Consider the following 15,060-nt stretch of genomic DNA (forward strand, 5'->3'; position numbering starts at 1 on the left):
CATTGCGTGTCTTTCCTTCCCATTAGTGTGTATCCCAGTGACTGGGCTGCAATCAGTCAATCAGGGGCATTGTGTTTATGGCATAACTAGGTATTGTGGGCATTGCGTAACTGGTGGCATGTGTATATATGCACAGTGTCTATTCAGAAAGGCTGCGGGCATGGCCAGCAGCTCTCAGAGCACTGACCATTCCCCCCATAGTGTAAAAAATGGGGGATGTGGCCTCGTAGGAGTTCCACTATAGTAGGTCATGCCACCTAATTTTGTGCATGCACAGATGTCCCTTCTCCTCTGCCTCCAGTGTTGGGAGGTATGTATGCGGCATATTGGGCATTGCAGTGTGTGGCATATTGTGTCTGGGGCATTGCGGTGTGTGGCATAATGTGTAAAGGGCATTATTTGGTTATTAGGCAGATTTTTTTATTTTAGTAGCTCTTCAGGTGGTTTATTTTGCCGCGAGTGGCTCACACCCCAAAAAAGGTTGGAGATCACTGGTCTATTGCATGTCAACCTTTTGGTGTCGACCTATTGACTGTCTACCTAGACCATAGGCGTGCGCACGGGGGGTGCCAGGGGTGCACAGGCACCTCCTAATCACCCCCCGCACCATTGCCGGCATTTACGTCCTTATTCTTTTTTTTTTTTCTAAAGTCTGCTTACCCCTGCCGCGCCGCGGACGTTGCACAGTGGTGTGGTGATGGGGGGGATGTTGCGTGCGGGGGGGAGGTGGGGATCGGATCTCCATTTGGGATCCGCAGCAGCACTCCTCCCCAAGTCCGTCACAGCCACCGGCGAAGTGCGAGCTGTGACGGCTGACTAGTATGCTGTCTGTGATTGTGCAGCCTGCGCCGGACCTGCGCAGGCTGCAGTAAAGAGACCAGAGCCAGCCGTCCACCTCAGCAATCCCCACCTAAACCTGCCCAGCTCCCGCAATGTGCCTAACACAAGGAGGGGACCAGAAAAGATAAAGTAGGTGAAGTTGCATATGAGGAGGGGGTCAGGGAGGGAGATATGGGATGTGTCCAGCCAGTCCCAGTGGGTCCAGTCCTCTGCCCCATTTATGCCATGTTCACGCTGTGTAATGGGCATCATGTGTGGCAAAATGTTTAATGAGCATCACAGTGTGAGGCATAATGTGTAATGGGCATCAGGGTATGAAGCGCAATGTGTAATGGGCATCAGGGTATGAAGCGCAATGTGTAATGGGCATCAGGGTATGAAGCGCAATGTGTAATGGGCATCAGGGTATGAAGCGCAATGTGTAATGGGCATCAGGGTATGATGCGCAATGTGTAATGGGCAAAAGGGTGTGAAGCGCAATGTGTAATGGGCATCAGGGTATGAAGCGCAATGTGTAATGGGCATCGGGGTATGAAGCGCAATGTGTAATGGGCATCAGGGTATGAAGCGCAATGTGTAATGGGCAAAAGGGTGTGAAGCGCAATATGTAATGGGCATCAGGGTATGAAGCGCAATGTGTAATGGGCATCGGGGTATGAAGCGCAATGTGTAATGGGCATCGGGGTATGAAGCGCAATGTGTAATGGGCATCGGGGTATGAAGCGCAATGTGTAATGGGCATCGGGGTATGAAGCGCAATGTGTAATGGGCATCGGGGTATGAAGCGCAATGTGTAATGGGCATCAGGGTATGAAGCGCAATGTGTAATGGGCATCGGGGTATGAAGCGCAATGTGTAATGGGCATCAGGGTATGAAGCACAATGTGTAATGGGCATCGGGGTATGAAGCGCAATGTGTAATGGGCATAGGGGTATGAAGCGCAATGTGTAATGGGCATCAGGGTATGAAGCGCAATGTGTAATGGGCATCGGGGTATGAAGCGCAATGTGTAATGGGCATCAGGGTATAAAGCGCAATGTGTAATGGGCACCATGGTGTGAGGTGTAATGGGCATCAGGGTATGAAGCGCAATGTGTAATGGACATCGGGGTATGAAACGCAATGTGTAATGGGCATCATGGTGTGAGGCGTAATGGGCATCATGGTGTGAGGCGTAATGGGCATCACAGTGTGAGGTACAACGGTTAATGCTCATCACGGTGTGTGGCGTAATGTGCAATGGGCATTATGGTGTGTGCGCAATTTGTCATGGACATTACAGTGTGTGGCCTGTAATTGGCATTACAGTGTTTAGTATAACGTGTATTGGATATTACAGTGTGTGGCGTAACATGTATTGGGCATTATGGCATTTAGTATACTAAGTACTGGGTATGTGATATGTAATAGGAAGTACAGTGTAAATTTTTGGCGCGTGGCTTCGCCATGCACTGTCCCTGTTGACCCTATTTAAGAAACATTTGTCAAGCACTGGCATAATGTGTAATGGGCATTATGGTGTGTGCAATTATGTGGCATGGGCATTACTGTGTGTGGCATTATGTATAATGGGTAATTATGTTGGGTGGCATAATGTGTGATGGGCATTATGGTGTGTGGCATTATGTGTAATGGACATTATTGTACATGGCATGTGGCATTATGTGTAATGGGCATTACAGTATACATTTTTGCAGTGCTTTCGGCACACACTGTCCCTGTTACTAGTATGTGTGTGTGTGTGTGGGGGGGGGGGATTCATAAATAAGTTACCTTCTATTTACAGTAATTTGTATTGATGCCCTGTAGGCGGTGATGGACACGCCCAGTAGGCGGTGATGGACACGCCCAGTAGGCGGTGATGGACACGCCCAGTAGGCGGTGATGGACACACCCCTCCAATGGTGCACCCCCTAAGAAAATGGTCTGCGCACGCCTATGACCTAGACACTGTAGACCAGGGGTGGCCAACCCGCGGCTCTCGAGCCGCATGCGGCTCTCCCCCTTGTAAAGTGCAGCTCCTGCTCCCACTACTGCCTGCTGCCCACCGTCCGTCCCCGTCCCTTACTGTGCATCCTTGTGACTGGGCCATCCGCCAATCAGAGCTTGCAGGCCGGCAGCCAATCAGGGGCCAGCCCGCAAGCTTTGATTTGTGGACAACCCAGTCACAAGGAAGTGAGGGAGGAGTATGCTGTGCTCTCCTCCCCTCGGTGACATGACAGGACTGCAGGGGGACGCCAGACTGTCCTCTCCCCGCCTGGCAGCAGCAGCGGTGAGTGCTGCTGTTGGGAAATTTGCACTGTGGGGGCAATGCAGATTGTGGCACTGTGGGGGCATAGCATATTATGGAACTGTGGGGGCATAGCAGATTGTGGCACTGTAGGGCATAGCAGTTTGTGGCACTGTGGGGGCATAGCAGTTTGTGGCACTGTGGGGGCATGCCAGCTTTTTGGCACTGTGGGGGCATACCAGCTTTCTGGCACCGTGGGGGCATACCCGGCACTGTGTTGGGCATACCTGGCACCGTGGTGGGCATATGTGTATCTGTCACTATTGGGGGCATATGTATATATGGCACTGCACTATTGGAGGCATATTTTTATCACACCCACCCAAGGGGTCAAAATAAACCACGCCCCTTTTTTGGCAACCTGCTTAATAATTGCCTAAAAAATTGGGGGTTGTATAAAAGAATGTGCTAATGTAATTATGTGCTGCAGTAAAAAAAATTTGCAGACAATAAATAAAGTAGTAAAATATGTGAAGAACACAATTGCAAGCAAATCTGTAATAAGGGGAAAGTTTTATACAAATGATAAACTTTTCATAGTAGCATTGAAAGAGATACTTTTGTTGTGTTTAACAAACATCATCATTTGATGGTATTTCTATGGTAGGTAGATGGATAGCCATACCCAAAAAAGCAGCAGAATGCAAGTTATTAAAATCAGGGTGTACATCGTCAAGAATTTAAAGATGGAAAATGATGTAACAAGAGTATTCCGGCCTTCCCTGCATAAGAAAAATAAACAAGTTTGATTAATAGTCATATACACTGTATTGAGTTTCATATATTTCACTGCAAAAGATGGTTAAAGTCAGAGGTAGTCCTGCCCAATTTGATGCCCTAGGCATGATTTTAGCTTGTTCTCATTAAATTGAAGTCAATTCCACCACCAAGTATTGCATTTCTACTGCTGATGGCAACTGCAGCAATAGTGCCCATTTTTCTTGGCCTATGCCCAGGGCAGGCAACTGTGCATATAGATAAATATCCACATTTAGGGAATGATTCGCATTGACTCACTGAGCAGCGAAAATGTGCTGCTTAGGGAGTGCGAATCGCCCCCTCCCCCCCCCCCCCCCCCCCGCCACGGGCCGCACATCCCAGCCGCTTTGCATAATGGATGTTTTGCATATACATCCATTCGCAGGGTAGCGTACGGGCCGAAATCATTCCATGATCAAATGATTTTTACCCTGTTCACAAATCTAAGTCAGTGTAGACTGACTTAGACTTGCGGCGTTCAGGTCCAAGAACAGGGAAGGTGACTGACATACTGTGACATCATACTCCCGCCCCAGAAGGTATGCAAACACCCCCTGCCCGCCTCCATCCTGCCAATGCAGGTGCAATTAGCATTCATACCCAAAGTGGGCTTAATTACACCTGGACAAATCATGATGAGAAGCATCAACTATACAGCTGTATAGTTTCAGGTTTTTAGTTAGATTTAATATGTATGTTGTGTTTATTATTTGGCAGTTTTGCAATGAGATGTATTTTTTTAATGGATTGCATGCCTTTTATCTGCCTGCGAAACCACATTATTCTAAGACCTTTAGCATTAAAATAAGAAGCACCCCCTACAAATCCAATGTCATCACAGTTTACATTTAACCCGACTGCAATGCACAATGATTTTTTTCCCTTTACTTTAAATGAGGCTCCCTTTGTCTACACAGTGGTTACAGTTATAATAATAATAATAATAATAATAATAATAATAATAATAATAATAATAATGTTATGTATATGGCACTTTTCTCCTAATAGGACCCAAAGTGCTTGCATCAGCCTTTACAGCACAAAAACAAACTTAACAAGGGATATTAGGAGTCTATTTTTGAATGTGTCCAGAGTGGAAGCTTCTCGAACTGTGCGGAGAAGTGAGTTCAATAAAATCGGAGCCATAGTGCTGAAAGCTCGACCCCCAAATGAATTTAGGGAAATTCTGGGAACTATTAGTAGTCCTTCATTAACCAATCGCAGTAATCGAGTGGGACAATAAGGGATCAGAAGGAGCTTTAGGTACCTTGGTCATGTAGCACTTTGAAAGTCAGTAAGCCAATCTTGAAAATTATTTGCCATCTTATAGGCAGCCAGTGAATGGAGTACAGAAAGGGTGTTCTATGGCTGTAACAAGGATGATTGGTTAATAGCCTGGCAGTTGTATTTTGTACCAGCTGCAAGTGGTGCAATTCTTTTGTGGGGAAACCAAAGTAGAGGGCATTGCAGTAGTCAAGATGTGATGATACAAATACATGCATTACTTTAGGCAGAACTTCCTTAGATGGTAGAATTGTGGCTGATACCTGATGTTTAAGTGTCAAGCAACTATCCAGGACAACACCAAGATTCCGCACATGTTCCGTGTTTTGAAGTTCTGCACCCCCAAGCGTAAGTCTAGTTGGCGAGTACATCGGGTCATGCTTAGAATTACCATACTACAGTACTTATTGAACAAAGTATCTTTCAGAAACAGTTATACCTTTTTTTATTATTTCAGTTATACCTACTGCCTGCAGAAGAAGGACAGAACAACAACTTACTTGATAAGCATTGGAACACATTTGATGTTAGGGATTTTTGAAGTGAAAGGAGATGCAACAGATGCTTCTAACTCTGACAAAGAAATTCCAGCATGAGCCATTTTAAGTGCCTGTAATAAAGTATTATAATTTGAATAAACAAAATTATAATTCTGTATCTATATTATTTGCTTACATAATAATCCACAGTATTGGACGGCTTAATAGTAGCAATAATAGCAAATATCTGGATTACATATGGCCAATTAATACGGCCAACTGATGGTCAATGTCAGATTGTCATGGCCATGTACAAAACATGAACGTTCAATGAGGTTTCATTTACACCAATGCACATATTTGCCTTCCAAATGTGTATAAATCTCCTGGTTCTGGAAACTTCCTCCGAAAAATGAGTGCGGCCCAATTTTGTGTGCTTGGAAATGCAAATGATGGAAAGAGATTCTCCAGAGATTCAATTAATTCCACAAGCACAATGTTTAAGCTTTGGAAACTGTATCTACATCTGCACATTTGTGCCAGAAACAGCCTTAGCTTATATCACCCACATGGGGTTGAAACTCAAGTACAAACTGCATTTCTAGAAGTTGTTGATAGTACAATTGGGTGCAAAACTGACACAAAGCTCCCATGTCTATGGCATAATGGGGCAGATGTATTAAGCCTGGTGAAGAGATAAATGAGTAGGGCCCTCCTACATTTTGACTGTCTGTAAATACCCTGTTTTGTTGTTTCACTGTCTGCTATTGTAAAGCGCAACGGAATATGCTGCGCTATATAAGAAACTGTTAATAAATAAATAAAATAATACAGTCCCAGGAAATATCAAACTAAAAGTGACAGGTACCACGCCCCTTTTCCCTCCCACAAACACGCCCCCAGACAACACCTCTTTCACGCCCCTATTGATATGTACTGGAGATGCTTTAATATTGTTTCATATTAAAAGATGGCTGTTTTGAATCGCTTGTCAAAACAAGAGGATGAAAGAGTACTATTACGACGTATTAAAACCAGGTAGTTATAGCGGTATTGATAAATATGAAGCGGTTAAAAATAAATTTAAAAGAAACAATGTAAGAAAATGGTTACAAGAGCAAGACGCATACACATTGCACAAGCCGGCGAGAAAAAACTATAAAAGCAATATGATCTGCTTATCGGGGATAAATCAACAATGGCAATGCGATTTGGTTCGCTCATAGACCTGTCAAACCACAACGACGGTATTAAATATATATTAACCATCATTGATATATTCAGTTAGAGGGCCTGGGCCGTAAATCTGCCCGCAAAGAACGCTACAACTGTCGCTAAGGCTTTTGAAAAAATATTCCAACAGGGGGACGTGCCTCCTCATCCTCGTCTTTTGCTTAAAGCTATATGAAACCTGATTTGAAAAAAAGGGAGATGAACAAGTAGCTGTCAATTATGGTCTGCATGGAAAAATAGATTAGGAATTACACCATATTCTATTTTATCGTAAATGAGCTGCTTCAGCCATATACAAGCGCAAAACAATTTTTTTCATTCTTATATGTATCTAAAATATCAAAGTAGAAGAGAAAAAAGTACTCTCTTTTGTTTGGGGGCACTCTTTTAAATGTCAAAAAGATTTTTTACAAAGAATAATTATAAAATTTAACGTTTAATAATCATTTAAAATAATGGTATATAGACATACAGACAGGCAATTACAATTGACAATTATAGGTTAAGTACAGGTTATTTTATAGAATAATTTAGTATTATCCTGTGGATATATAGACCTCTGAAATTACCAGATAAGAGGAACACTTATATGGGCAATTTTAACGGCTGTGCTTTGTGTCAGCCTATACAGATGGGGCCATGGGGCCGGTTTTATCTTTGCTGGCGAACCGCCAGCAGCATGCTGCTGGCGATCCGCCAGCAACACGGTGCTCCATCTGACTGAGACGCGCGTGCGTCCCCCACGCAATACTGTCCGCCTCCCGCTCAAGGGGGCTGGGGGGGACCCGAGGGCTCTGCGGGGAGTGCGGTCGCCCGGTGTGGGCACCGGGCGACCGAGGGCAGCACCGTCGGAAGGGGGGGGACGTGCGCGCACCTCGTGCGCGCGCGTCCCCTTCCGGCATACAGATGGCGGCGGGGCAGGGGATGGCGATGGCGACGCCATCGCCATCACCTGCAAAGATGAATCCCGCTACATCTGTACATATATTTTGGTTCCTGTTCCTATCTTTATGGTAAAGGAAGTCGACTAGCGAAATATGTTTTTACAAATTGTATGACCAGAGAGGAATTGTCCTGCCCTGGTGCAGTCCGGACATGGGTAGTTGTAGTTTTTGCAGTTTTTGCTATATAATAATAATTTTTGCAGTTTCCATTACTATGACAGAGCAAATAAAGTACTGGTGCTGGGTATTGTGTTGCGACTGTAACCGCTAAAGCAAAGGTGCGGGTATTATGGTCAGTGCAGTGCATGGTCAGTGCAGACAACAGGGTAATTGACCTACTAAAAGGAGACAGCAGATGCCCCAATTTCGCTCTTTCTGACACTCTTTCCATACAGAAAGAACATTGCTGAACGCTCAATGACTTTCAGGGAACCAGGACGGTTGCGAAAGTCAGCAGCAGCTTCATCGATCTTTACTACTGTGAGTGTCACCTTTTTATCTTAAATATCTATACCCCGCACCCTTGCTTTAGCGGTTACTGTCGCAACACAATACCCAGCACCAGTACTTTATCTGCTCTGTCATAGTAACGGGATCTGCAAAAAATATTATTATATAGCAAAAACTGCAAAAAGTACAACTACCCATGTCCGGTCTGCACTAGGGCCGGGAGGACAATTCCTCTCTGGTCATACAATTTGTAAAAACATATTTCGCTAGTCGACTTCCTTTACCATAAAGATAGGAACAGGAACCAGAATATATGTATAGGCTGACACAAAGCGCAGCCGTTAAAATTGCCCATATAAGTGTTCCCTTTTATCTGGTAATTTCAGTGGTCTATAAATCCACAGGATAGTACTAAATTATATTATAAAATAACCTGTACTTAACCTATGATTGTCAATATTTGGTGTTGTCTGTCTGTATGTCTATAAACCATTATTTTAAATGATTATTAAAAGTTAAATTTTACAATTATTCTTTGTAAAAAATCTTTTTGACATTTAAAAGAGTTCCCCCAATCAAAAGAGAGTACTTTTTTCTCTTCTACTTTGGTACTTAACATTTACTCTCAGGGGAGCAACGCCACGTCATTACCTACCATACCATACTGTAGGTTGACTATTATAGATTATTGTGGTATTCACACAAATTTTGAACCATTGTTTGTATACCTGATCTAGAAATCATTTCAGTGTCACTAGTGCTCAGGTCATATCCCCTCCCAGAATCCCCTCCCCACTAAAGTACTATGTATCTAAAATATGTCTGCAGGGAAAAATAACAATTCCATCAATTAATGCTATAGTAACATAACAAATTGCCATGTTTTCCTAATTATGATATTTGCTTACCCCACAGTCATTGGCTCCATCTCCACACATCCCAACAAAGAATCTAAAGCAATGAATTGAGATTAATTAGAAAATCATATTTTAGAAACATATTACTTTTAGGTTTTATTCTTTGACTTTTACATTTGTACAGTATTTATGTTTTAGTAGCAGGGTCGCTATTGCACAATGGTTATTGTATATGGAAAATGTTATGAAAATACTTTTAATCTATAGAATAATAGAAAAATGACTAATGAGTTGTAAATCTTATTACACTTACTCAATTTTTTGGAGTTCTTCAATAAGATTTGATTTTTGCCTTGGAGTCATTCTAGCAAAAATGGTTCCATTTAACAGTATCTTCAAGACAGAAAAGTGTCAAAAAGGATGAGCAAAGGTGCAACATCATACAATGCACTATGGGCCTGATTCATGTTTGTATGCACATGCTTAAGCAAGTGTCATTTTTCTAGGTTATGAATTTGCTAATGTTAGCAAGTAAAGCAATGAAAAGAGAAGCCCGCTGGCGCTATCACAAACTCATTCGCAACAGAGTACACACTCACAGACTATGCATAAAAACAAGGACTGTTGACTGTAAGGGTAGACGTGTGGCTACGCAGACTGGCCATGGCAGTAGCCTTACTGGTGCCATGTTTCTCTACATACATTATATCAGCTGGAGACAGATACAGACCCTCAAAATGGGCATGCTCTTTTGCCGACACTTACCATTAACTCCCCTAACCGGTCCCTTCCTGTCAATAACTCTGTGATGAAATCATTACTGTGAAGGTACCTCGGCATGAGCACAGTGCAGTCGCCGCACATTCACAGTCTGCTGATAATCACTCCCTTGCGATTACATTGCGTACAAAATTGAATTAGGCCCTACAGTATGTCTAACATATTCACTGCAAACAATACTCAGTGTATTATTTATGAAGCACATTAATGAAGCAGTACTTTTGATGCCAGCAGGAAGTAAGTAACTATTTTTCTTGCAAAATATTTATTTTTATTTTGTAATACGAGCCATATACCAACCTTTCATTACTTAATTCAAGTTATCTCAACTTGCTGCTAAACACTGCTGTCCATGCAACACCTTGCACAGTATACTTTCCAGAAGGCACTAGGGGAGAGTGTCAGACCTTCCAAATAGTACTAATGGAGAAGTTATCCATACCAAACAAGCAGTTTCTAGTCATCATTTATCATCTTCAGTCTATCAAATGATAGCTATGTATAGTGAACATAGGCAAATCTAGAAATATGGTAATGGTTGGATCGGTGCACGGCGAAGCCAATTGCCAAAAAAAAGGTTTGCTACCTCGTCTGAGGGGACGTGGCTTAACAGGGCATTTTTTCCCCGCTGTGATGGCATGCCCAGCGTTTTGTGAGCTGCTGCCCCCAGATTAATTTATTATTATTGCCTTAAACATTATTCTTCAAATGGCATTAGAATAAATAAAAATATGCACTCCCAGGGCCAAGGGGGGACAGACTGCCATTCAATGGTGAACAAGCCTTACATAGGCGAAACGCGTGTCCAGTAGGGTTGTGACATGTTCCTCAATGAAGGGATCTAAGATGCGAACACGGAGAACGGGGATAGCAGTTCACTACAGCTTTTCTTGTCGGGTGGTCTCAATGAAATTTTGGCTAAGTATCATATTACAATAAGCAAATGTTGTATTCATTGTAGCATCTAGAGAAATAAGCACTAATGCCGCATATATAGTACAAACAAATGATTCATTGCTAACTGTGGCTAATTACTGCTATTATAAGCACATTTGTTGAGCACTATTAGCAGAGCATATGATGTTAAAGTAATGTAGAAAATTCAGTTGCAGGAGTAACATTGTTAATGATCTAAGGAACCATAACATGGTCGATATATGAAATTATTCTGTAGCTATCCCTTACTCTCCATTTAAGGGACTCTCATTGCACCCAGCCTATAAGCGATCCCTTGCACTGGATAACCATCAGGGGCGCAAATAGATCCTGGTGTGCAAAAGCAGATCCCCTGCACTGTTTTCACTCACCGATTTGTGATCCCCATAATTGCTTACCCATACCCAAGTCTATTCACTGCCCTAGAGGTATATATATATATATATATATATATATATATATATATAGGCGCCTCATAGTGCAATCAACTTCTTATTTATTGCTTTAAATTATCTTTAAAAAACAAACCAAAGGATAGTGCTCGTACCAAGTTTATCCTCTGTGTGGGCTAAAAAATACCACATGATATATATCTGCCACACTGGTGTGTACAGCATTCAAGCTTCTAAGCAGGGCTCTGGGACCAGAGCACCATGCCGGGTGTCCTCCACGCACACCTGCGCGTCTCGCTCACCTTCTCCACCGCTATGACAGACAGTTGACTGCCAGGTAACCCGCGATCAGTAGCATCACACAGCTAAGCCCAGCGGCGGAGTTCATAATTAAAGGAACTATAAAAGAATGGCCGGCCAGTCAAATGGGTGGTCCAGTGCACCCCCGGACCACCCCTTAGATTCGCCTATGATAGTGAATTAGTCAGTCTATGCACTGGTCTTCCCCTGGTACTGTGAGTCCAGACTGCAATAGTAGGAAGCAAGGCCAATGACAAGCTCTCCCTTCCTGTTATTCATGCCAGGTTTTCCAGGGCTGCCAACTTCTCTTATCTTTTTTTGTAAAGGGCAGTGAATGACATCTTCTTTAGATCTGGTCAGATCCAAGAAGCAAGGAGGTTGCAGATGTCACACACTATTCTGCTTGAGGAGGTATATTTAAAGGAGCATATGACTTTAATATATTTCCCCCATAGATGCCCAAGGTGGCATATTTAAGCAGCCAGCCAATCAGCTCCTCCCTACCATGTCACACGTGTGCTTGAAAAATGTCAGGCAGGAACTGATTGGTTGGTTGGTTGTTTATCACTCACTACTGTATTTTATAATTTTTTAAGCTTAGTGCATCTGGCCCATAGTCTTATACTTACTTGTGGTAGTAAATTGTAAAAGTATTCCGTTATAATCTGGTAGGACTTTCCAGTCAATACGAAGTGAAAGTTCCCCAAAATAGTGGGGTTATTTATCCATCCATTACCAACAGCAATATGGGAATGCTGGAAACAAAACATATACCTATTATTAGGACAAATTAAGTCACTAGATATTGACATCAAGACAATTAGTAACAATAATGCTATTAAATGTAAAACTTGAGCATTCCTATTTCTCTGTGGAAACCACAGTGCACTTGGCCAAGACCTTTGAGGAGAGATGCAGCAAACCATTGAGAGATACATATAAAGTGGAGGCATTGCCCATAGCAAACAATCAGTCTCTATCTATAATTTATCTAGAACAGTCTCCTCAAGTATTATAAAACCAAGGATCCATCCTACGAGACACAACCTTTTCATAAAGTCTTTCTACTGCTTTCACCAAGAATACTACAGTATAGCATTCATCCAGATCATTGCCAGCAGCACATATTGGATTCTGGTATGAAACATCTATAATGCCAGAATGTCTCCACTGGCAGAGGTGATCCATCTGACTGGGACGCGTGTGCACCTGTAACCCTCCCCTATCCTGGAAAAGTTGATTATAGGTATGCTAGTGCCTCCACCCAAGTCAATTTACAATGTAGGCGGCTTAGGAAACCTACATATTTCTTTATACAGTGTAGATGGTTGATTGATATGATAGTGCGGAGCCAGATGCCCGTCACTACTTTTCTAACCCCTGCTTTTCTTCATTTCAGGATCCCTGCATCAGCATATGGACTAGAGGACCCAATTATGGTAAGTATATGTATTGTACATGTTAGCAATTGTATTAAATTACAAATAGTAAACATAACAGTTGTTATAGTACCTTCAATATAAAGATATCAATCAACTCAAATATATCTCTAATCTATCCTTAAAACGCTATACATAAACTTTTGCATGCAGTACAAAAAAGTTAAATTTTCTATAATAGCAATTAACTGGCCAGTTAAAGGTAGAAACCCATACAATGCATCGTATTAATATTTTAGTTGGCGCGCGTTGGGGCCCATTGTATATTCAGCTGATATAAATATGCTGTTTAGTTTGCCTTTCCGTGAAACTCTAGATGGAAGTGAGGAAAAGTATTAGACTTGGATACTAATGTGCATATAACAAGTATCCAATCCAATCAACCTTTTCTTGTTCTCTTTAAAGTCTGCTCTTCTATATACAAAGTAACAAAGAATTAATTCTAGCTGTTAGCCAAGATATTGATGGACACACAAAACCAGTGTAAAGTACTTGTTTCCGCACTGTTATTTCCAGACTAAACAGCTTAAAAGCAACGAGGGAATGGTCTATATCCTTGAATTCTGACCAATCTCCTATGAAGGGAGGATATAATTAATAATAATAATTAAGCAGTTCTCACCCTTCTTGCAGCGTTGCTGAACCTATGCTGTCAAGATGCTTTAATATAGGCTGTACGTTTTGAAGCAGACTGCCTGTGAAACTTGTACATGCAAGGTTCTTCACTCTAATTTGGATTTCAATCCCTTTGTCACTCTACTTGGGCGCTGTCTATTTCCCTGAGCTGTAATTAGTGGTGGGCCGCGCTAAGCTGCTGTCAATCCTCATAAGCATCAGACCATTCCTCTCCACTGACGCGACCAAAATTCTCATTCACTCTCTTGTCATCTCCCGCCTTGACTACTGCAACATCCTTCTCTCTGGGCTACCTCTTACCCGCCTCGCACCTCTCCAAACCATTCTTAACGCTGCTGCTAGGCTCATCTTCCTCTCCCGCCGCTCTACCTCCGCCTCCCCCCTCTGTCTATCTCTTCACTGGCTCCCCATTCCTTTCCGAGTTCTCTTTAAACTCCTCACCACCACCTACAAGGCTCTCTCCTCCTCCACCGCTCCTTACCTCCCTTCACTGATCTCTATCCACACTCCCTCCCGTCCTCTTCGCTCCATCGCTGACCACCGACTGACCTCTCTCCTAATCACCTCCTCCCACTCCCGTGTCCAAGACTTCTCTCGCGATACCCCCCTGCACTGGAACAACCTCCCGCCACCCATCAGGCTTTCTGATTCCCTTACCTCCTTCAAGTGCTCCCTCAAAACCCACTTTTTTAGACTAGCCTATCCCTCCTCCTAACTTCTTTTGATTCTCCTATCCTGCCTCCGTTCCCCTCCGTTCCTACTTATCCTGTTGTTTTTCGTTCGTCCACCCATCTATTTTTAGTATGTTAACTCTTATGAGTAGGGCCCTCCTTCCTCACGTACTCACCCTACCTCTTTACCTCACCTGTCCTCCTGTCCTGTTCTTCCCTTCCTCTACTTCATCTTCAGTCTCCTCGACAATTTTGACAATTACTTCTGAACTGATGCTGATTTTATTTCAACCAGCTATACCCCTATTTATACTGTATTTTTCAACACACCCTGTACGTTACCTTGTCATTTGTTTTTTGTTTGCTATGTACGGCGCTGCGGACACTTTGTGGCGCCTTATAAATAAACGTACTACTACTACTACAGAAGCAGGTAATGATATCAGTGGCATCAGCTTGTGGAATGGAGTGGGTCTCTTGGCAACCTCAGTAGCTCCCAGTGCTCCCCAGCGCCAGTGTGGGTGGCGCCGGCGCCTATGTTAGGCGGAGCAGAGATTGGAGGGAGGTGGCGGATCTCACTTCCTGCAATCAGTGACAGCAACAGCAATAAGCCTGCCCACAGCCGACTAGACAGGCTCCTATCCTGTAGAATGGAACGGCTTTGTGCAGACTCAGCTACCTGCTGCCAACCACTTTAGGTTATTGAGGGTTTGAGAGTTTGTCTGCTACTTCATATATGCCCACTCTAATGTCTACAGCTGTATGATTA

General features: G+C 43.0%; 1 protein-coding gene across 1 annotated transcript in view; it reads right to left on the reverse strand.

Moving 5' to 3' along the window:
* The window catches only part of LOC146064271 (putative cation-transporting ATPase 13A4), a 142,484-nt gene that overhangs the window by 32,873 nt on the left and 94,551 nt on the right, over positions 1-15,060 (reverse strand). Inside the window, exons 20-24 of the mRNA XM_083177555.1 lie at positions 12,175-12,300; positions 9,451-9,530; positions 9,189-9,231; positions 5,675-5,784; positions 3,757-3,853 (exon numbers count right to left, since the gene is read on the reverse strand). Of these exons, the coding sequence (XP_083033681.1) occupies positions 3,757-3,853; positions 5,675-5,784; positions 9,189-9,231; positions 9,451-9,530; positions 12,175-12,300 (456 nt within the window). The remainder of the gene's footprint in view (positions 1-3,756; positions 3,854-5,674; positions 5,785-9,188; positions 9,232-9,450; positions 9,531-12,174; positions 12,301-15,060) is intronic.

Source organism: Crinia signifera, chromosome 3 (genome assembly GCF_055691185.1).
Source record: "Crinia signifera chromosome 3, ASM5569118v1, whole genome shotgun sequence".
NCBI lineage: Eukaryota > Metazoa > Chordata > Amphibia > Anura > Myobatrachidae > Crinia > Crinia signifera.